The following is a 23,868-nucleotide window of genomic DNA, read 5'->3' as shown; positions in this document are numbered from 1 at the left end:
CATTGTTTTTTGTGTTTAATGAATTATGTAATTGAAAGAATATGTTTGAAATTAAAAACAGTCCTTTAATTCCAGTGTACTATTGACTTCCGAGATTTTCTTTTTTTTTTTTTTTTTACTATTTAGATTTTGTTTTGCACAGTTCTAGAAATATAGGACTTTTTAGGTTGGTGGATATGGCTCTCCAACCATGCCTGACATTGTTGGATGCCGTTGGGCTTTGTGTTACTCTAGCTGGAAGCACGAGGACCAGATACAGCTGCCCTTTCTTTCTGTTCTCAGATTGTGCATATAAGCCTTCAGCCTGGTTTTAAAAGCCTTTCTGTTTAGGAGATAATAAGAATTGTAACTTCTCCAAAATGACACTGAAATAACATTTTATTTTCTGAGATTTCATTGCCCTTAAAAAAAGGAAAAGATGAAAATAATAAAGAAGGGAATTCACCTTTACCAGAAAGAATTACCTCCCTTTTAAAAAATTATATAATATACCTTTCTTTTCTACTCTCTTTATTCATATGCATCCTCTTTAGAGAGTTGTTTTTGCCAGCGAGCCCCAAATATGTCATGAAATGATGAATAATTTTAAAGCTGAAAGGTTTTGTAGCAAGAAAGATAAGTCCTTTGAGAGGGATCAGAGAAGGTGATGGATATCAAGCCCTCTTCAGACAGCACTGTTCCATGGCAGGAATCCAGGAGAAAGGTCACCTAGACTTCTGATTTTCCTGCTCATTCTTCCATGTAGTTTTCACACTTAGTGTTAACCAGGCTGTGTGTCTTACTCCTTTACTCTTTCTTCTTTTTCCTGAATGGAAGCCAGTCTTTTAGTAGTTTATAAACTGCAGCGTAACTTGCTAATGTGGTATCTAACAAGTGTCATTATACATAGCCAGTCTTTTAATAGCATTTATGATTATACATAAAAAATGAAGTATTTAGGAAGATTGTTTCTGGAAAATGTAAGCTTATAAAGTAGATTGATCAGGTGATAGTTGATGTCTAAAAAAGTTTTAATTTATAAATGGTTAACTACATAGGTTTAATATACTCAACAATTACGTGTTTGTGTTTATTAATAACACTCAGTTATAATGCTGAAGAGCAGATAAATATATTAAAAGAGCTGAGATCCATGATCAATTAAAGTTACATGAAGAAATAAACTTCTGTGGTGGCTTAGTCGGTGCAGAGTCTACCAGCAATGCAGGAGATGTGGGTTCAGTCCCTGGGTCGGGAAGATCCCCTGGAGGAGGAAATGGCAGCCCACTCCAGTGTTCTTCCCTGGGAAATCCCATGGACAGAGGAGCCTGGCGGGCTACAGTCCAGGGGGTCGCAAGAGTCGGACACGACTGAGCGACTACACCACCGAGGAAATAAACAAGTTGGTTATTTCTGCAGGTTCCATAACTCTGAATTCACCTCCTTGCTAAAATTTATTTGTAATTTTATCAGTACTTAGGGCGGTTTCATGTTCATCCTCAGACATTCACAGATACCTGAGCAGCAGAGAGTTGGAGCCGGCCAGTGTGCGGGGCGTGCCTGTCAGCCCTAGCTGAGGACTGATGAGGGGACTCTGCCTTCTCATCAGTTCTCATGCTGAAGCCAGGGGTCCTTGTCCCCACCTATGCAGTGCCTTGTTTTGCTGTTTAACATGGCCCCAAAGGATAGGGCTGCAGTGCTGTCTAGCGCTTGTGAGCTCAGAAAGGCTGTCATGTGCCTTATGGAGAAGAGGGAATACATGTCTCAGATAAGCTTTTTACAGCAGCTGCTTTAAGGCATGAGTTATAGTGCTGTTGGCCATGAGTTCAATGTTAATAAATCAGCAATATGTATTCGGTAAGATGTCTTTCAATAGAAACATCCATAAAGCAAGGTCCTGTATTAGCTGACCAAATATGTTGTCACTGGAAGCTTACAGGAAGCTAAGCCTATTATTTCACCTAGGAGCAGTGATTCAGTATTTGCTAACTCAATGTTTGTGACAACTTTGTAGATTAGAACACACCTGCCTCAAACAATGAAAATTGACTGTACTAAGAAATCTAAAGTTTGTTGTAGTGAAAATTTATGGAAAACTGATTGGAAATGAAAGAATCACTTTAAAGGGAATGCATTTCTATACAGAACAAACAGCATAGTTATTTGAAAGGTATTTTTCCTTCTTCCTTGAGTTTCAAAGAGAGCATCTTTTGGCAATTAATAATTTAAGGAAAATAAGGGAAAGTTTATAGGTGATAATCTGCTGCCTTATTCATGGGTAGAAATAAGCCTATTATTTTAAAACATAAAAAAAATTAATTTCCATAGAAAAGTTTAAATCTTCCTTTATAATCAGTGTTATGGGAAGTATTTCTTAAAGTTGGATGCTGGTAGATTGTTCTAGCTGAAGGAAACAGCTCCCCATCTATCCACATATCTGAGGTTGTTGATATTTCTCCTGGCAGTCTTGATTCCAGCTTGTAACTCATCCAGCCCAGTATTGCACATGACATGCTCTGCGTATAAGTTAAATAAACAAGGTGACAATAAGCAGCCTTGCCATACTCCTTTCTCAACCCTGAACCAGTCAGTTGTTCCAGACAGGGTTCTAACTGTTGCTTCTTAGCCTGCACATGTGTTTCTCAGAAGATAGGTAAGATGGTCTGGTTTTCCCATCTCTTTAAGAGCTTTCCACATTTTGTTGTGATCCACACAGTCAAAGGCTTTAGTGTATAATCAGTGAATCAGAGGTAGATGTTTTTCTGGAATTCCTTTGCTTTCTCTTCGACCTAGTGAATGTTGGCAACTTCATACTGTACACCAATTAAAGCATTACATGTCTATCTGTAATATCAAGGATTCACTTAACTAATCAGTGAGGGAACTAGCAGGATGCCAAAGATAGTTCAAAAACAGGTAGAAATAACAAAAATATCTATAGTCATGGAAAGAAAGAATTCTGGAGTGAGATTGCCGCAGTGCTAAAATGGTTGTTGCTCTGCAGGCAATGGAGCTGTCGCCTTTGTGAACGCGTTACATCAGTATATCACAGCGGCCTTTGTGAACCCGTTACATCAGTATATCACAGCGCTCATTTGCATGGCCATCAGAGGCGAGGCGTTGCTACTGACATCCATTTTGTACACGTGAAATGCCCTAGCCCACAGAATGTCAAATTTTTCAGTGCAGGAGTAAATATTTTAGGCTTTGTGGGCCATGTAAGTTCTCTATCCCATATCATCTGGTTTTTGTTTTGCTTTACAGTCACTTAAAAATGTAAAAACTGTTTTTATCTCGTGGGCTGTACAAAAACAAGCTGCTGTCCTGTCATTTGGCCCATGTGCTAGAGTTTACAGACTCTTGATTAAGGCCTTAAAAATAATAAAATAGAACAAAGATATCAGTACTATCTTAGAGAATTAGATAATCCTTGGGTGAGCCAGTTAGACAATGTCCTGTTATATTCAAGGGGCATGAATTTATCCTTTTGTCTATTTGGAGTATATATATTTTCTTAACAGATGTCTGACACTCTGAAAGTATTTCTTAGGGCACATGAATCTAGTCATCTGAGGGGATCACTTTAGCAGGAAAGACAGTGTTGGTCAAGTGACCACGTAATCAAAGAGATCGCTGCAAGTGTGACCAGTCCTATGAAGGAGAGATGGGCAGTGCTCTGAGAGCGTCTTTGGGAGCCAGAGGGGACTTTCCTGATAAAGTAAAGCTTAAAATTCATCGTGAAGGATAGATGAGGATTAATAACCCGGAGATGAGGAAAGAGAATGCCAGGCTTCAGAGTTCACAGTGAAGATGTGACTTACTACGGGAGGAAACTGAGATGAGGCCGAGCCGAGCGAGGACCTCTGTCACTGGAGGGAAAGAACGAGAGAAGGCGAGGAGGGAGAGGCTTCTGGGTGGGTGACCAGGCTGACCTCTTTTCCAGGGCCGTCCTGGTTTACTGACGTGACAATTAATCACCCCCCTTCATTCTCAAAGTGCCCCAGTTTGGATGACAAATTATATGATAAATGGGTCATGTCAAGGAGTTTGTTCCTTTAACATCAAATCAAATGGCTGTGTAGCATTGAAGAATTTTAAGTTGGGCAAAGATGATATAATCAGATTTGCATTTTGAAATGATGGCTGCCTTGTGGATATGGATTTGGTAAGTCACAGGGGATGTTAAATTGATGTTTACTAGGAAATGTGTCTTTCAGGTTGAATGACTTGTTTTCTCAATAGTGAAGCAATTCAGGAAAAAGAAAAATCAGAAGATATTTTTGGTGAAATCATCTGGTCACCGGATAAAAAATTATTGTTCTAATAGCCTGGTATAGATGGAGACATTTTGTAGCACACCTAGTCAGAGCCCTTGGCCTGCTTAGATGTATTTGCCACATAGTAACATGTTCACATGCTGCCGTAAGTGTGGGCAATGAGATGACCATAAAATGAAACTATTGCTGTATGCTTTAGTTGTGACTCTGATAGTCTAGAATTAGAGTCACAAAATTAGCAAGACAATTTTGTCCAAAAGACTGAAAACTGTATGAGGGTCAGACCACCACTGACTTGTTGACAGTTACATCCCCAGCATGTAGTTTTCAGGAAAGTCGGCTGAATAACTGAAGGAATGAACTCCTCCCCTCTACAAAGAACTTTGTTTCCTAAAAATCTTAGCTACAACTTTTATAAAAGACCTTAAACATTTGTTCCTTTGGCTTAGAGTTTCTGAATAAAGACTGTGGTCAAGATTATAGAGGTAAAAATATTTACCAATAAATCTGGAAATGTATTGATATTTCAAATATATATGTATGTTTCCTCAGGGTTAAAGATCAGTGTGACACAACATTTTGCTTAGAAGAGATGGAAACCAGTTTCAATTAAAAAGTAAAAAAACAATGCCATGTAGTTTTCATTGAGAACAAATTTAAACATGCATCTTCAAGTTGCCAGCTTTAACACCTTTTGTTAGCTTTCCTTTTCCCTTTATTGATAAAATAACAAATCTATGTCATAATCTTTGCCGAGTGGTCTCTGAACATTCATTTCTCCCTGTGCTAACTGTATTCTGGCTTTCTTCTGAGTGCGTTGTGTGCTGGAAAGTGTTGGCTGTTTTCTGTGTCCGCCCCATTACCTGGGAACCTGGTTTTCTTGCCCTTCACTGCTTTTGCAAAACGACTGTTAATGCCTCCTCCCTGAAGAGGGTGCTCCTCCACTCCAGCACCACATCATTGAACACATTTTCTCGGATCACAACATCTTATACGTCTCAGGAAACCTACAGTTTCCTGCCATTGTCTTGGTTCCCCTCCCGCCCCATTTACTGTATCATATGTGTGTGTGTGCTCTGTGTTCGACTCTTTGCAGCCCCGTGGACTATAGCCCACCAGTCTCCTCTGTCCTTGGGATTTTCCAGGCAAGAATACTGGAGGAGTTCCTTCTGAAGCCATTCCTTATACTGAATCCACTTCCTTCTTCAGGGAATTGTATCATATAGAAGCTGACTTACTGTTCTCTCTCCTTCCCCACTGCTAACCATCGTTGTTGGCGGCTTAAATTAGTCTTGGAGAATGTGCCATACCCAGGCTTCTCACAAGCTATCTTCTCCTTTTCAACATTTTTTTCCTTCCACTCAGGAATCAGCAGACTGTTTCCTCTAAGGGGCCAAATAGATATATTTTCATTTTCATCGCTATAGGGTCTTTGTTGCAACTACTAAATATCACAGTCCTAGCTTGAAAACACCATTGATAATATATAAACAAATGTGTTCCAATGAACCTTTATTTACAAAAACAGGTGAAAGCCGAGTGAGGACTTGAAAGAAATGAGATAGTGAGCCACAGCTGGGGAGAACGAGTTCCAGGCCGAGGAAACGGCAACTGCAAAGACTAAGGCAGGACTTTGCCCTGAATTCTTTCTCCAAAAGCAACAGGGGAGGCCACTGTGGATGGAGTGGAGTGAGCCAGGGGAGGGGTAGTGTTGCAAATGCCAGACTGATCGGTGCGGGGATGGAGCTGGACTTTGGGGGACCTTATAGGCTGTGACTAGGATTTTGGCTTTTACTCAGAGGCAGTTGGAGAGCCATTGGAGGATTCTGAGCAGGGGGCAGTTAATCAGATTTAAGCCTTAACAGGTTTATTCTGTGCACACCATGACCCAGGCCCCACAGAGACTGAGCCAGAACTGTGCATGAGTGTCTCCTGTGGAGGTCCAGGTCAGCATGGCCTGCCACAAGGGCAGGGGCTCTGGGTGCAGCAGACCTGGGTATGACATAAGCCCTCTTAGAGGGGGTCGCCATTAACCCCACCATAGAAGCACTGGAACTGACACAGGACTGGGGAAACAGACTCTTGGAGGGCACAAACAGGACCTTGTGTGCACCAGGACCCAGGAGAAAGGAGCAGTGACCCCCACAAGAGACTGACCCAAACTTTCCCGGGAGTGGCCAGGAGTCTCTGGCAGAGGCATGGGTTGGCGGTGGCCTGCTGCAGGGTCGGGGGCACTGAGTGTAGCAGTACATGCATGGGACCTTTTAAAGGAGGGCACCGTTATTTTCATTACCTCACCATAGTTTGGCCTCAGGTCAAATAACAGGGAAGGAACACAGCCCCACCCATCAATAGAAAATTGGATTAAAGATTTACTGAACATGAACCCACCCATCAGAAGAAGACCCAGTTTCCCCCTCAGTCAGTCTCTGCCATCAGAAAGCTTCCATAAGCCTCTTTTCCTTCTCCATCAGAGGGCAGACAGAATGAAAACCACCAGAAAACTAACCAATCTGATCACATGGACCACAGCCTTGTCTAACTCAATGAAACTATGAGCCATGCCATGTAGGGCCACCCAAGACAGACGGGTCATGGTGGAGAGTTCTGACAAAACATGGTCCACTGGAGAAGGGAATGGCAAACCACTTCATTATTCTTGCCTTGAGAACCCCATGAATAGTACGAAAAGGCAAAAAGACAGGACACTGAAAGAGGAACTCCCCAGGTTGATGCCCAATACGCTACTGGAGATCAGTGGAGAAATAACTCCGGAAAGAATGAAGAGACGGAGCCAAAGCAGAACCAACACCCTGTTCTGGAAGTGACTTGTGATGGAAGTAAAGTCTGACGCAGTAAAGAGCAATATTGCATGAGTATTAGGTCTGTGAATCAAGGCAAATTGGAAGTGGACAAATAGGAGATGGCAAGAATGTGAACATCGACATTTTAGGAATCAGTGAACTAAAATGGACTGGAATGGGTGAATGTAACTCAGATGACCATTATATCTACTACTGTGGGCAAGAATCCCTTAGAAGAAATGGAAAAGCCATCACAGTCAACAAGAGTCCAAAATGCAGTACTTGAATGCAGTCTCAAAAAGAACAGAATGATCTCTGTTCATGTCCAAGGCAAACCATTCAATATCACAGTAATCCAAGTCTGTGCCCCAACCAGTAATGCTGAACAAGCTTAAGTTGAATGGTTTGATGAAGACCTACAAGACCTTCTAGAACTAACACCCAAAAAAGATGTCCTTTTCATTATAGGGGACTGGAATGCAAAAGTAGGAAGGCAAGAAACACCTGGAGTAACAGGCAGATTTAACCTTGGAGTACAGAATGAAGCAGGGCAAAGGCTAATAGAGTTTTGCCAAGAGAACGCACTGGTCATAGCAAACACCCTCTTCCAATAACACAAGAGAAGACTCTGCACATGGACATCACCAGATGGTCAACACTGAAATCAGATTAATTATATTCTTTGCAGCCAAAGATGGAGAAGCTCTATACAGTCAGCAAAAACAAGACCTGGAGCTGACTGTGGCTCAGATCATGAACTCCTTATTGCCAAAATCAGACTTAAACTGAAGAAAGTAGGGGAAAGCACTAGATCATTCAGGTATGACCTAAATCAAATCCCCTACGATTATACAGTGGAAGTGACAAATAGATTCAACGGATTAGATCTAATAGAGTGCCTGAAAAACTATGAACGGAGGTTTGTGACATTGTACAGGAGTCAGGGATCAAGACCATCCCCAAGAAAAAGAAATGCAAAAATGCAAAATGGTTATCTGAGGTGGCCTTACAAATAGCTGTGAGAAGAGAAGTGAAAGGCAAAGGAAAAAAGGAAAGATATACCCATCTGAATGCAGAGTTCCAAAGAACAGCAAGGAGAGATCAGAAAGCCTTCCTCAGTGATCAGTGCAAAGAAATAGGAAAACAATAGAATGGGAAAGACTAGAGATCTCTTCAAGAAAATTAGAGATACCAAAGGAACATTTCATGCAAAGATGGGTACAATAAAGGACAGAAATGGTATGGACCTAAAAGAAGCAGAAGATATTAAGAAGAGGTGCAAGAATACACAGAAGAACTGTACAAAAAAGATCTTCACAACCCAGATAATCACAGTGGTGTGATCACTCACCTAGAGCCAGACATCCTGGAATGTGAAGTCAAGTGGGCCTTAGGAAGCATCACTACAAGCAAAGCTAGTGGAGGTGATGGAATTCCAGTTGAGCTATTTCAAATCCTGAAAGATGATGCTGTGAAAGTGCTACAGTCAATATGCCAGCAAATCTGGAAATCTCAGCAGTGGCCACAGGACTGGAAAAGGTCAGTTTTCATTCCACTCCCAAAGAAATTTTTGGCAATACCAAAGAGTGCTCAAACTACTGCACAATTGCACTCATCTCACATGCTGGTAAAGTAATGCTCAAAATTCTCCAAGCCAGGCTTTGAAAGTCCATGAACCGTGAACTTCCAGATGTTCAAGCTGGATTTAGAAAAGGCAGAGGAACCAGAAATCAAATTGCCAGCATCCGTTGGATCATTGAAAAAGCAAGAGAGTTCCAGAAAAACATGTAGTTCTGCTTTATTGACTATGCCAAAGTCTTTAACTGTGTAGATCACAACAAACTGTGGGAAATTCTTAAAGAGATGGGAATACCAGACCACCTGATCTGCCTCCTGAAAAATCTGTATGCAGGTCAAGAAGCAACAGTTAGAACTGGAACATGGAACAACAGACTGGTTCCAAATCGGGAAGGGAGTACATCAAGGCTTTATATTGTCACCCTGCTTATTTAACTTATATGCAGAGAACATCATGCAAAATGCTGGCTGGATGAAGCACAAGCTGGAATCAATGTTGGCTGGAGAAACATCAATAACCTCAGATATGCAGAGGACACCACTCTTATGACAGAAAGCAAAGAAGAACTACAGAGCCTCTTGATGAAAGTGAAAGAGGAGAGTGAAAAAGCTGGCTTTAAACTTAACATTCAGAAAACTAAGATCATGGCATCTGGTCCTGTCAATTCATGGCAAATAGATGGGAAAACAGTGGAAACAGTGACTTTATTTTTTGGAGCTCCAAAATCACTGCAGATGGTGACCACAGCCATGAAATTAAAAGACGCTTGCTCCTTGGAAAAAGTTATGACCAACCTGGACAGCATGTTAAAAAGCAGAGACATTACTTTCCCAACAAAGGTCTGTCTAATGAAAGCTGTGGTTTTTCCAGTAGTCATGTATGGATGTGAGAGTTGGACTCTGAAGAAAGCTGAGCACCGAGGAATGGATGCTTTTGAACTATGGTGTTGAAGAAGACTCTTGAGAGTCCTTGGACAGCAAGGAGATCGAACCAGTCATCCTAAAGGAAATCAGTCCTGAGTGTCCATTGGAAGGACTGATGGTGAAGCTGAAACTCCAATACTTTGGGCACCTGATGTGAAGAACTGAGTCATTAGAAAAGACCCTGATGCTGGGAAAGATAGAGGGCAGGAAGAGAAGGGGATGACAGAGAATGAGATGGTTGGATGGCATCACCGACTCAATGGACATGAGTTTGAGTAAACTCTGGGAGCTGGTCATGGACAGGGAGGGCTGGCGTGCTGCAGTCCATAGGGTCGCAAAGAGTTGGTCACGACTGAGCCAATGAACTGAACTGAGGTTTCTTCTGGCTGCTGTGCTGAGGACAGTGAGGGGACAGGACTGAAACCTAGCTTTTTTCTTTTTTATTCCCACGTATGTTTTGAAGGATTTGCTTTCAGATTGCATTTTGGGCCTCAGAGAAATGAGTTAGAAATACACTGAGGATTTTTATCCTGAGTAACTGGGAAGATATGGAAGACAGTGAGTAGAGCAGGACTTAGGGAGAAGATCATGCATAAGTTCCTTGAGCTTGTTTGATATGAAATATGTATGAGGTAAGCAAATGCACCAGATGTTTGAGATGTCTGACACTTGTTATAACTTCCTTAATTGCATGATAAATGGGCAGTTCTTTAAAGAAAAGGTTATTGACCTAGGTGAACTAGCTGTTCCATCGAGTGCTTAACCAACAATATATTAGTAGGTACCTGGTGCTTTGGAGAATGACATGTCAACCCACTCCAGTATTCTTGCCTAGAGAATTCCATAGACAGAGGGAGGAGTCTAGCGGGCTACATTCCATGGGGTCACAAAGAGGCAGACACGACTGAGCAACTAAACACTTCCATGCTTTCACCTGGTGCTTACTGGCACTGACAGTATACCAGTGCCTGTGGCGATATATGTGAATATCCCTTATTATTACTGTGATACCTAACTCCTGAGAAAATTCATAAATAATTTTCACATTTTCCCTTGCTTTTGAACCTAAAATTAGAGAATGTTCTTTTTTATGTGTTTTGTGTATATTATCCAGAGGAGATAGGCTGATATCTTTCAGTACTTTCAGCATAAAAGTAGTTATAGAAAAATATTGAGATAACATAATATGGATACAGTTTTACATTGCACTTTAATTTTAGTAGAATTTTAAACTCATGTATTTCCTGCTTCAGTTCAGTTCAGTCACTCAGTCATGTCAGACTCTTTGAGACCCCATGAACTGCAGCACACCAGGCCTCCCTGTCCATCACCAACTCCTGGAGTCCATCCAAACCCATGTCCATTGAGTTGGTGATGCCATCCATCTCATCCTCTCTCATCCCCTTCTCTTCCTGTCTTCAGTCTTTCCCAGCATCAGCGTCTTTTCAAATGACTCAGTTCTTCGCATCAGGTGGCCAAAGTATTGGAGTTTCCACTTCAACATCAGTCCTTCCAGTGAACACCCAGGACTGATCTCTTTTAGGATGGACTGGATGGATCTCCTTGCAGTCCAAGGCACTCTCAAGGACTCTCTCCAATACCACAGTTCAAAAGCATCAATTCTTCGGTGCTCAGCTTTCTTTATAGTCCAACTCTCACATCCATACATGACTACTGGAAAAACCATAACTTTGACTAGACCTTGACTAGACAGACCATTTCCTGCTTATGGAGTGAATAAAATTTGGAAAAATACTTTATTCAAGAAATGAATTTTCAGCAGGGGTTTGAAAGATGAGAGCATTTGGGCTGGTGAATGTCTAGGGAAAAGTCAGTTGCAGGTATTAAGATAATAATATCTTGCAAAGGGAGGATGATCTATAATAGTAAGTTTTCCATTTATTCTGTTCTCCAAGGGATATTATCAGAAAAGCAGTGCTTCTGCCCAGTACATTTTTGAAAAGGACTTATTTTTAATTGGTTGCAATAAATGTTTTAAGTTTTTCTCTCTGGTTATTTATTAAAAATAGATCCAAAATAAAATGTAGTATTTTTAATTTTTTTAAAATGTTTCATTGGAGGATAATTGCTTTACATGGTTGCACTGGTTTCTGCTGTGCAGCGATGTGAGTCAGCTATAAGTGTGTATATATACATGTATGTGTGTGTATATATATGTGTGTGTATACATAAATGTGTATATGTGTGTGTGCACATGTGTATACATGTGTATATACATGTGTGTGTACACGTGTATATACATGTATATATATACGTGTGTATATACGTATGTGTATATATGTGTGTATACATGTGTATGTGTGTATGCGTGTATATATACACGTGTGTATATACTGTGTATACATGTGTATATGTGTGCATGCATGTATATATACACGTGTGTATATGTGTGTGTATACATTCTGTGTATATACATGTGTGTATACATGTGTACATATACGTGTGTACACATGTGCATACATACATGCGTATACATGTGTGTATACGTGTGTATACATGTGTGTATATATACGCATGTGTATACATGTGTACATATACGTGTGTACACGTGTGCATACATACATGCGTATACATGTGTGTGTGCGTGTGTGTATATATACGCGTGTGTGTATACGTGTGTGTGTGTGTGTGTGTGTGTGTGTGTGTGTGTGTGTGCGCTCTGCCTCTTGAACCTCTTCCCGCTGCGCCCCTGCCCACCGCTGCAGGTCATCACAGAGCACTGAGCTGAGCTCCCTCTGCCATGCAGCTGCTTCCCGCTAGCCATCTGTTTCACACGGGGTAGTGTATATGTGTCAGTGCTACTCGCAATTCCTTCAGATTGGAATATGTTTTAAATTTAAATGTGTTGAATGTTGGAGAAGGAAAAGCCTTAAATGTAGGTGATTGTATTCAACCTTGTATTGGTAATAAATGTATTGCTTATTTCCCATATTGTTTATTAGCTATAATCATGCTGAAATATAGAACTTAGCGTTGGAAAGGACCTCATGGGATCCTCTTAGAGGATCATGTGCGTGCATGTGTTCGGTCGCTGCTGTGTCTGGCTCTTTGTGACCCCGTGGACTGTCGCCCACCAGGCTCCTCTGTCCATGGGGTTTTCCAGGCTAGAATACTGGAGTGGGTTGCCATTTCCTCCTCCAGGGGATCTTCCTGACTCAAGGATCAAACCCACATCTCCTGCATTGACAGGCAGATTCTTTTCCACTGAACCACCAACAAAGCCCTAAATGTTAATTAGTACTAAGTTTACAAAGATTTTCTTGTCACTTCAGGAAAAATTTTGAAATTTTATTAAATAAATTTTGAGAGATTTCCCTGGCAGTTCAGTGGTTAAGACTCTGTGCTCCTAACGTAGCAGGTACTGGTTTGATCCCTAGACAGGGAACTAAGATCCCACATGTTACACAGTAAGCAGCCAAAAAAAAATTTTTTTTTTTAATTTCTGGTTTTAAAGTTATTTTAATTTTGAGTACTGAATAGTGGCTTATTTTGCATTTATTAATTAGACATATTGCTCAGAATATTGTCAAAATACAGAAATCTATGCAACTTTAGAAATTTATGTGTCCAGTATTTAAAATTAGAATAAACTGTAGTTTGCGTCTGATCAGTTTGTTTGCCTTTGACAGCTAAATCAAATCTCCAAATGTTTTATATTCAAATTTTTAAAGTTTCTTGTTAAGACAAGTGAAGAAAAATCAGTTTATGAATGGCATATGACTATTGACTTTGACAACAATAATAACAAAAGAAATATCTGTATATCTTTATCTGCTTTCCTTTTTTACTTAATTTAAAATAAACTATGCATAGATTCATATTTCAAAGAAATAGAGTGCATGTATTTTTCAAATCCATACAACCTAAATTAATATTTTTATCCTGGGGCGATTTTTAAAATAATGATGTTTTCACAAATGCTGGGGAAGATGCAGAGTAACTGGATCACTCATACATTGTTGGTGGGAATGTAAAAGGGTTCAGCAACTCTGGGAAACAGTTTGGTAGTTTCTTCAGAAATCAAACATGCAACTGTCATATAAATCAACAATTAAAATGATAATCCTGGGCATTTATCCCACAGAACTGAAAACTTAGGGTCACACAAAACATATATGCATATTTTCACAACAGTTATTCACAAAAAAACAAAAACTTAAGAGGGAAAAAATCTATGGTTGACTAGCCAGGGTTCATCCATATGAGGAGCAGGAAAAAGGGATGAGCTATGGATGGACCTAACAACCAGAAAGTGAATGTGGCTCAGTCGTGTCCAACTCTTTGTGACTCAGTCCATGGAATTCTCTAGGCCAGAATACTGGAGTGGGTAGCCTTTCCCTTCTCCAGGGGATCTTCCCAACCCAGGGATCGGACCCAGGTCTCCTGCATTGCAGGCAGATTCTTTACCAGCTGAGCCAGAAGGGAAGCCCAAGAGTACTGGAGTGGGGAGCCTATCCCTTCTCCAGCGGATCTCCCAGAAACAGGAATCAAACCAGGGGACAACAACCAGAGAATTACGCTAAATGAAAATGACAGTCCCAGAAAGTTACATACATTATTTCACTTTTACTTCATTCCTGAAACGATTCAACAGTACAAATTCCCGTTAAGAGATTAGTGATTGGCTGGGATTAGGAGGGACTGAAGAGAGCAACAGGAGTGATCCTCCTAGTGATGCAGCTGTTGTTTGTGTTTCTTGACTAGATCCCTGTCAACATCCTGGTTGTGATATTGTACTGTAGTTTTGCAAAACGTTACCTTTGGTATGTAGGAACGAAAGCTAACATAATTTACATAGCAAATTGTCTAAAAGTAAAATTTAATTATAAAATTAAAAAATGGTGTTTTATTAAATGTATTACTCATGTTATGAGAAATAGAGATTAAGAAAAACAAATAATTTATGCAGATTTGCCTTCAGTTTTCTAGAAATACTGCTTTTATTTTGCACTTGGTTTTTGGTACTTCTTTGTTTTGTATTTGTGAAGTTGGCTCTCTAGAAATGACCAGCTTTGCCACAAGAGCCAGGAGTAATGGTTGAGCTGAAATTTCTCTCTAGAGTAGTGCCTTTGACTGTTATAATGTCTGAGACTAATAAATATGTTTTTAAATTAACAAATGAACTAAATATTGGTGTCCCTTTTTTTGAGAGGGGCTTCCCTGATAGCTCAGTTGGTTTAGAATCCTCCTGCAATGTGAGAGACCTGGGTTTGATCCCTGGGTTGGGAAGATCCCCTGGAGAATGGAAAGGCTACCCACTCTAGCTTTCCATGGACTATACAGTCGGACAGAGTCACAGAGTCGGACACGACTGAGCAACTTTGACTTGGAACTTTCACTTTTTTGAGAAGTCTTGGTGCCTTGCATGGCCGAACTTAGCTAATGCTTGCTCTAGTCATGAAATACATGTAATTAACTGCCAATGAGACTATAAAAAGTATGTGACTTACAAGTTGTCATTTTTGCACCCCAGTATGTGAGACAAATCTACAACCTCAATCCTTGCAACAGAGAAAACTAAAAATGCAAAATTCCCCACATTTATAACCAGGACTGTTGCTCAGAACTAACAAACAGTGACTATGAGGATGCAATGCAATCTGTTCTGTATGAATGACTCTTTTAGTATTATGATAACGTCGGCAGTATTGCCCTACTATGTTTAGTTTTAGGGATTTATAATATCATTCAAGAGAGAGGAAAAGTAATAGGCTTTGGGTCAGCTAAATTTGGAAACACTTTAGCCTCAGAAGCACCTTTTCCACCCTTATGGATCTCCTACTTAACGCCTTAGAATGTAAATGTTTATCATGGATAACTATTACACTTGCTTTTACCTTCAAGCACACTTCACAAAGGGCTCCCCAGGTGGCTCAGTGGTAAAGGATCCACCTGCCAGTGCGGGAGATGCATGTTCAATTCAGGAGGATCCCCTGGAGAAGGAAATGACAACCCACTCCAGTATTCTTGCTTGGACTAAACGCGCACACACGCTCTCTCTCTGTCAAGGAAAGAAAGACTGCGGAAAGAATGATTATAACCTTTCTTCTCAAATGCTTTTCTCATTAGCTTCTTTAAAATGTCTTTCTAAGGCATCTTAGGGCTGGCCGTAATTAGGTTACTTGTGTGCACCCGTGTGCTGCTCATGGCGCCAGCACAGAGCGGTCATAGCAAGCGCCAGGGGCAGCCTGCTTCCTCCTGCGGCGGCTGAGCTGCTCTCAAGCCTGGCTCTGCAGTCAGTCTGGGTTGCCAGCTGTGTGAACAGAACATCCCATGATTCCTCTGGTGTGAAAGGGAATTGGGTTATTTATGTAAGCTTCTGTAAAAGTAAATACAATCTTCAACCCTCGAGAAACTGTTAAACAGGAAAAAAGGATGAAAGAATGGATACTTTTGACCGACAGAGAAGACTTGAGAGAAAGAGAAGAAGTCTGTGACTGTGCAAAACACCATCTCCAGGCTCTCAAACAGATAATCAGTAACAGGAGACTATTAGTTGAAGAGCTACAAGTTTTGAAAGGAAAAAAACCCTTCCTCAAAGCAGTTGTACACATATGGCATATCCATGTGAAAACTGTATGACATAGTTTGGTTAATAAATGAAAATTTTAATTTCATTTAGTTATGTGTTTTTAGTTCTTTATTTTTAAAAGGCAGTGGAAGGAAGGGAGGAAAATCATAAAGAAGGAATAAAGCAAGGAATAAAGAAAATGTGCATTTATTCCATGTAAAGATACTGCTAGTTTTGGGGTTTTTTTTCCTGCTGTATCAACAGCAAAATTCATTCACAGTTAATTTCACCTGGTCAAATGGCTGGTTAGAAATAGTACAGATTATTTTAGAATTATGTGATGCAAAAGGATTGAACTTCACTACATGGTTTATTTTTAACCATTATCATGTGCTTCCGGACAATATGCTTTGGTGAAACTGGTTTTGACCCCACATAATGTAAGTTTGATTATCTGGCTTGAGCAACTCTTGACTTGTTCAAAAAGTGATTCACTTCCAAATGATAATTATATCCAGGTATTAATAAAGTAGTGGTAATCTAAGAAATTTTATTCCAGATATAACTAGAAATTAGTACTGCTTCTCCACTTGTACCTGAAATTTCTACCTCTGTAGCCGTACCATTATTTGAACGTACACATGGAACTCTGCTCAGCATTATATGGCAGCCTGGATGGGAGGCAATTTGGGGGAGAATGGATACATGTGTGTGTGTGGCTGACTCCCTTTGCCGTTTACCTGAAACTCTCACAACATTGTTAACTGGGCATACCCCAATACAAAATAAAAAAGTTTTAAAACAATTAAATAGAAAAAGCCCCACAGATTGTGTTATAGCCACTCAATGAGGTATCTATGCAACTATGTCATATAAGAAAATCAGTGAGTTATCACCATGATGTGGTTTTCCTCACTGTGCTGAATGACTATGAGCAGAAGACTCATCACTGAGCCAGACTTTTGATTTTCTTTGGCAGAATAAATTTAAATAAAGGTAGCAGGCAAATGAAAAACAGATGACTGAGGTGTAAGCACACAGCAATCTTCATCTCCTTATCTTTGTCACTCAATTTATGAATGAAGCAAGTGATCTCTGATATTGCCAAATTGAAGAATACTTGTCACACAATTAAAGTTACAAGAGAATTGCACATTAGTCATTTTGTTTCAAACATATATAGGTATAGTGAGCTTTGATGATTTTGTTTTAGACATTTACAGTATACTGAGCTTTGATGAAAATGTTTATCCAAAAAGAGGGAAGAATGCCTAGCACATGGCATAGTAACTGCTCAAAACCAATTTTATGAAAGACCATCTACTATTTGCCAAGTCTGTGCGGGATGCAAAGACTTTTAAAATATGGTTCCTGTTTGGAAGTGTTGATGAGAAAGAAATTCTGCATACTAAAGAAAGGGCAGATACTCGAGTTTGTTAATAAAAATAAAATAGGCTGCATCCTTAAATTCAAAGGTGATACTGAGAGAAAGGTAAGAGGGATGCTTCAGCATGTTTGCATTCCGTGTGCTCAGGAAACAAGAGAGGCGATGAGCTGAGCGAAAGTGGCCACGCTCCCAGGTGCCTGGAATATGGGCCCCCTTCTCATGTTCGTGAGAATAGAAAATACATATTTTACAAATGATAGCCCACAATTATGGGTGAATAAAAACCTCTCTTTCCCTACTTCGGAGAAATTTCTGGAGAGGGATTCAGAATAGATTTTAATAGTGGGCCAAGGATGGTATCTTAAGGGGATGAAATTGGATTGTAAAGAATGGACATTCTACTAAGCCTATGGGCTTGGGAATTTCATGAGTACTACAAACTCCCTTTGTGGATTATTGTAGCTTATGTGACAACCTGTGTCCTACTGTAACCACATTTTCCTTATGGTGGTCATCACTGCATCAGGATCATACTAAGGACAAGTCACGGTATTAATAGATGTCATGATCCTTTTGTGGTGACTTTTGAAAAGCATATGAGTTGGTTGCTTTTCCTGGCCTCCGTTGCTCCCAGTGAAAGCCAAGCTACCCTAAGTGATTGTATAAATAGGAAGAATTTACCATCTATGGGGGTGAGTTGGGGGAGTCAGGGGGCTTATGTGAAATAGATAGAAGGAAGAACAGTACGTGAGTTTTACATGTGTGTAAAACTTATCTTGCAGTAAACAATGAGTACATTTAAATTCAAAAGACGGAAACTTTGGTTTCTCTCTGAATGTTTAGCTCTCTGAAAAATTTAAAGTATTAATTTGAGGAACTAGTAGATTATCTTATTAGAAGTTCTAGCTGTACCTTTTTTTAAAACTTTAAACTTTCCCTTTTGTATCAGAGTGTAGCCAATCAACAATGTTGGGGTAGTTTCAGGGGGAACAGTGAAGGGACTCAGCTATACATATACATGCATCCATTCTCCCCCATCTAGCTTTACATTTTTGACTGATGACTTGTTAAATGGATTTTGGTGACTTGACTTTAGAAGTAGCATAATAAAAAAAAACTGTTTGGACAGGTCAGCTGGGGAGGGCTATATAGAAATTCTCCAGAAAAAAAGGGTGAGCAGAGGCAAGGAGACCACTTATTCGTCTCCTGAAGACCTGACTAGGATGATAGCAAAGGGAACGCAAGGGAGAGACTCTCAGAGGCAGACGGGCCCAGAGCCTGTTAACTTTGGACATCCAGAGACAGAGCAGTTATTAACGTTTAGTTTTTACATGGCAATATGCAGATTATTTTACCTTTATTTAATTTTCTCAACCTTTTTGTATAGTATAGGTATTATTATCTTTGCAAGTTAATTAATTTGCTTAAGATCACACAGTTAATAATTATCAGAATCAGAACTTAAACCTAGGATCTCTGTGAACCCAAGCCCTGCTAATAAAGGATTCTGACTCATCAGAGGCTAAAATAGTGTTGCTCACATTTTAATTTACGAGACAGATGCGTATTCAATGCCTGGCTTAAAGTTGATTGTTGGCATACATATAACACAAACTCTTTTCTCTTTTTCCTTTTTTCTTCTGTTACAGTGCGACTTCATGACAGCATATCAGAAGAGGGCTTCCATTACTTGGTGTTTGATTTGTAAGTACAGCATCCTTTGTGTTTGGTGTTTGTTTGTTTGTTTTTGCTATGTATTTGAAGATTTTGATTTAAAGATCATTTTTTCTCCAAGTAGGAGTCCAAATTAATGACCTGGTAATACTTTCAAATGTAATTCTTTTGAAAAAAAGGTGAATACTCAGCATCATTTATTTAAAATTGAAGTTAATCCCTCCTGAGGGAAATAGTTATGAGTGTTTCCTTTGGGATTGTTCATTGTGATCTCATAAGTAGTTCTCAGTTTACAATGTACAATGTAAACTGAGTGTACAGTGATGCACCTCAGTGTACATAAACATAATTTTCCATTGAATTTTTGAAAGTATTTGTAACTAATTATCTTACATAAAAAGAAGACTCAAGAACCCTTGAGGTGGGTTACTTCAGGGGTTCAACAATATCATCAAACTCCCATCTTTTACCCCAGCTCACTGTCTTTGTTCTCAGACTGGCGTGGTTCAACTTACTGCATGCAGACATGGTAATCTATACTGGAAGATATTGTACTTTTTTTTTTTTTAAGAATAAACAATTCATCTAGTAAAACTTCCATTTTTCACCTCATTGGCCAGGACTGGGTCACATGCCTGCCCCTCACCAGTCACTGGCAAGAATGGAAACACCGAGATTTACTTAGACTAAGATTTAGAGACCAAGGCTCTATCAATAAGAATGAAGGGAAAACCATGCTCTTGGGGAGCAGTCCATAGCATCTCTCCTAGCTAAATGGGATATAGTGAGACAGGCCATACACAATACTTCTCTGGGTTAAATAAGAATACACTTTCTGAAAATCAGATTGATACTTCATATAAAAAATATCCATATTGTATAACTTAGTAATTTTGGTTCTTGGGACAATGTCCATGGAAACTGTTACTCTAAATTCAGATAAATTTTATGCTTGAAAGATGTTTATTGCATTGTTCTTTATAGGAAGCTGGGAGGAGGGGGAAGAAAACCAACTTAAGGATCCAATAATGGAGAATCAGTTTTCTTGATTACAGTGCATTCATACAATGGACTACTCTCAAGCATTTATTATGATATTTGGGGAATAGAAAGAAAAAAAATACTGTTTTACCTGAAATGTGTCTAATGACAGGTTAATACTAGGTTTGGTTAATTCAGCCTTCCAGTGATGTCTTTAAGAAATCAGGTTCATTCCACCTTTCAGTCTGTTCTTTGTAGTATGTGGGTTTATCCTCACTCTCAGATACCTCTTAGTTCTCACGTTTGGTGCCTCATTTCAGCTCTCACAGTGACTTCCAAAGGCGGGAAAAAAGAGGGAATATTAATCCCATTGGTGTATTTTTATTTACAGGGAAAACCTTTCCCAGCAGTCCCTCAGAAGATATCTGATAGTGCATTATTGGTTAGAATTGCTTCTGATGCACATACCTGAACCAACTGATAGTAAAGGGGATAGAATAACAGCAGTTGGCATTGACCAGCCATAATTTCAGTCCATAGCGGGAAGGGGAGGCTTGCTTATTGGATAGGAAACCAGACATGTCTGCTGTTACTATGAAATGTGTTGCAATTATTCTTCATGTTTAAAGTTTAAGAGGAGAGTTATCAACAGTTTTCATCAAAATGCTTTTCCAGTAACTAAGATTAATAACCTAATTAAACACAGTCTAGTAAATAGCATCAAGCTTTAAAGACAATTGGAAAATAATGGTTAAAAGTTAGATGTTCAGTGAGTAAAAAGAGATTATAACAGATATAAATAAATAATCCTTTATTTAATTGTGGTGGTAGTCTAGGGAGAAGAAAAGTAAGTGACTTTAGAAAAATAAAATGCACATTTAAAACATAGTTAAGAAAAGTATGATCTTAAAGATATCAATGAAATACTTACGGAAAAACTGGAAGTTCCTTTGCCAATCAGTTCCAAGATAAAATAAGTACTTAAATTCCTAAAGATGGAATGTTCTCTGTGTTTGTCCTTTTGATGATGGTTTTGGCAGTGTGGTACTGTGCATACTTCCTGTGGAATGTCAGCTATTCAGAATCTAGTGGGAAGTTCTATTTTTATAGGTGTGTTGAGGCTTCTTCTAATGGAATACTTTTCCTTTTCTAAAAAGCAAAACAGAAAGGGCCATGCATTCTTAGTTTCTTTTTGCTATTATTAATTTACCTTTTTTATTCACTTATCTGTCCATTGTTTCCAACTACAAAGTATTAATAGTCAGTTTTGCAAATAGACTCAGGAATCAGTGGGAAAGACCTCCATGAAAGTGAAGATATCTTCACAGCAAATACTGAACTGCTTGATTTTTTTAGAATCATGTTCCTCAAGGTCTGCCCCTAGCATGGTTTTTAGGCACACCTCAGCAACTCCGGGAGGCAAGAGGTGTGGGTTTATCTGAAATCTGAGGGAAGGTAAGACAGTGAAGTAATGGAGCTAGAACTGTAGTCCTCACAGGAGGGGCCTGAAGGCAGAGCCAGTGGCCTTAGGAAATAGAGCAGATCCAGTCCTTTCTAGGACTAATGGCTAAGAAGGCTTTGACAAGGGCAGTCATTTGAATATGACGTATATATTTTAGGAACTGCATGTCAGAAAAGATCTGTATTGTGTGTTTGGTGGGTAAATATACACAATGAAGTATAGAAACATCACACTCTTAAATAAATATTGTAAGAGAATTATTAAACTAAGACTTACTGGAAAGCCTGCTGACCCAGAATGGAAAGATTTAAGTTTCAGTCTCAGAGCTACCTGGGGCTAAACATTTTGCATTCTTTTCTCTAAGCTTCATTTTTCTCAAATAGAATGAGGCCATGGACCAGATGAAAAATGTGTTAGACGTTTCTGAAGTTCTTTCTATTCTTTGAGGCCAGAATGCTTTTTGCATCCATTTGAGATTTCTGGTAGAATTAATGGAACTCCTGATGCCATTTTTAAATATTAGAAAGTTTCTTATGAGTCTTAACTATTGGAGAAAAATGGTATCACTGCATCTTTAAAAAGAACAATTTTTTTCCCTAGCAAACACACATCTTGGTATGTGAAGTACTTTTTTCCCCTCTGTTTTAAAGTGTTTGTGTTTTTGTCCCCAGATAAGAAATTCTGCTTATTAAATATGCGATAGATGCCTACTAAGAGCAAGATACTTTGTCTGATGCTTTAGAGAGGAAGAAAGCAGTGTTTTTGAGCATTTTAAAATAAATGTCCCATTTAGATAAATTCAAAAAGAAATACTCTTGAGAGAATCTGCTGTGCCTCCTCCTCCTGCCCCATTTTATCATCTACGTACTCGTCCGAAGTCCTGGTCAAGTTGCGTGTTTTATGGTTGTTAGGAAAATGTATATTTTTCATTTTTACAAATTTCAAATTATAGTGCTAAAAATTTTCAGAATACACTCCTTATAGTGGGGAGCTGAACAAACACTTGGTGTGTAGTCACTCTGCACCAGTCACTAAAGATAAGCTGATTGAAGGGAAGGTGAATGACCACTTTTTGCCTTCAGAAAAACATAACTAGCATTTTATCACATACTAGAATATTTTGGTTATGTAACCAACAGATCAGCAGAATTTACAACACACACACAAATATCACGAGTTTCATAGTGTCTGTTAAAACATCTGGTGTGTGCTTCTAGTCACTTGGTCATTTTTATGGTAATTTGGTAAAATTCTATTATGCTGATAATACTCCCCAGTATTTCACAAGGCATATATTTTTCAGTAATTATTACTTCTTTTGGAAGGTGGAGGGCTGGTTTAATTTTTTTTTCTGAATACCTTTTGTTTTTATTCACAGAAAATTTTATCTGCCTTAAATAACCTACTAAGCATATTTCCTTTAATTTACATCTCTAGAACACTGTAGATAACAAATAGTAATAGCAAAATAATTTCACACTCAGATCAAAATGGAAAGCAGACTATGGAAGACTATTTTCTGTTGTAAAACAGTACTTGAGAGCAAGTCTCTAGGTTAAAGTCCTCTCAAGGGAAAGAAAATAAATCAATAATTATAGCATAGGATGCCTTGTGCCATGATATTTTCCTGCGTACACAGCTTGAAGAAAAGAGAGTGAAAGTGATGAACCCTGGTCTACTAACATCCAGGTAGATAGTAAGTCCCTGAATATGTAAGGTGTTGGTAAGAATAAAGTAAAAAGCTACTGTGGGCCCTCCATATCCTCAGGTTCGACATCCACAGATTCAACCAATCTTAGATCAAAAAAACAAAACTTGAATTTATTACGGCTGGCAACTATAACTATTTGCATTTTTTAAGTATTATAAGTGAATCAAGAGATGGTTTAAAGTATTATGGAGAATATATGTATAGTGTGGCGCTTCCCAGGTGGTGCTAGTGGTACAGAATCCCCCTGCCAATACAGGAGATATAAGAGACGCGGATACACAGGAGACACAGGCTCGATCTCTGGGTCGGGAAGACCCCCTGGAGAAGGAAGTGGCACCCCACTCCAGTGTTCTTGCCTGGAAAATTCCACAGACAGAGGAGCCTGGCAGGCTACAGTCCGTGGGGCCGCAAAGCATCAGATGCGAATGAGCACATGCATATAGTATAAGATCATACTATACCATTTTATGAGGGACTTCCCTGGTGGTTCAGACAGTGAAGAATCTGCCTGCAGTTCAGAACACCTGGGTTTGATCCCTGTGTTGGGAAGATCCCGTGA

General features: G+C 39.3%; 1 protein-coding gene across 28 annotated transcripts in view; it reads left to right on the top strand.

Moving 5' to 3' along the window:
* Nucleotides 1-23,868, top strand: part of CAMK2D (calcium/calmodulin dependent protein kinase II delta) — a 303,590-nt gene that overhangs the window by 138,261 nt on the left and 141,461 nt on the right. For all 28 annotated transcript variants that reach the window (XM_070452353.1, XM_070452351.1, XM_070452366.1 and 25 more), the window contains exon 4: nucleotides 19,131-19,185. In XM_070452353.1, the coding sequence (XP_070308454.1) occupies nucleotides 19,131-19,185 (55 nt within the window). The remainder of the gene's footprint in view (nucleotides 1-19,130; nucleotides 19,186-23,868) is intronic.

The sequence above is a fragment of the Odocoileus virginianus genome, chromosome 21, assembly GCF_023699985.2.
Source record: "Odocoileus virginianus isolate 20LAN1187 ecotype Illinois chromosome 21, Ovbor_1.2, whole genome shotgun sequence".
Classification (NCBI taxonomy): domain Eukaryota; kingdom Metazoa; phylum Chordata; class Mammalia; order Artiodactyla; family Cervidae; genus Odocoileus; species Odocoileus virginianus.
Note: the sequence above shows the minus strand (reverse complement) of the source record. Positions and strands in the feature narration are given on the sequence as shown.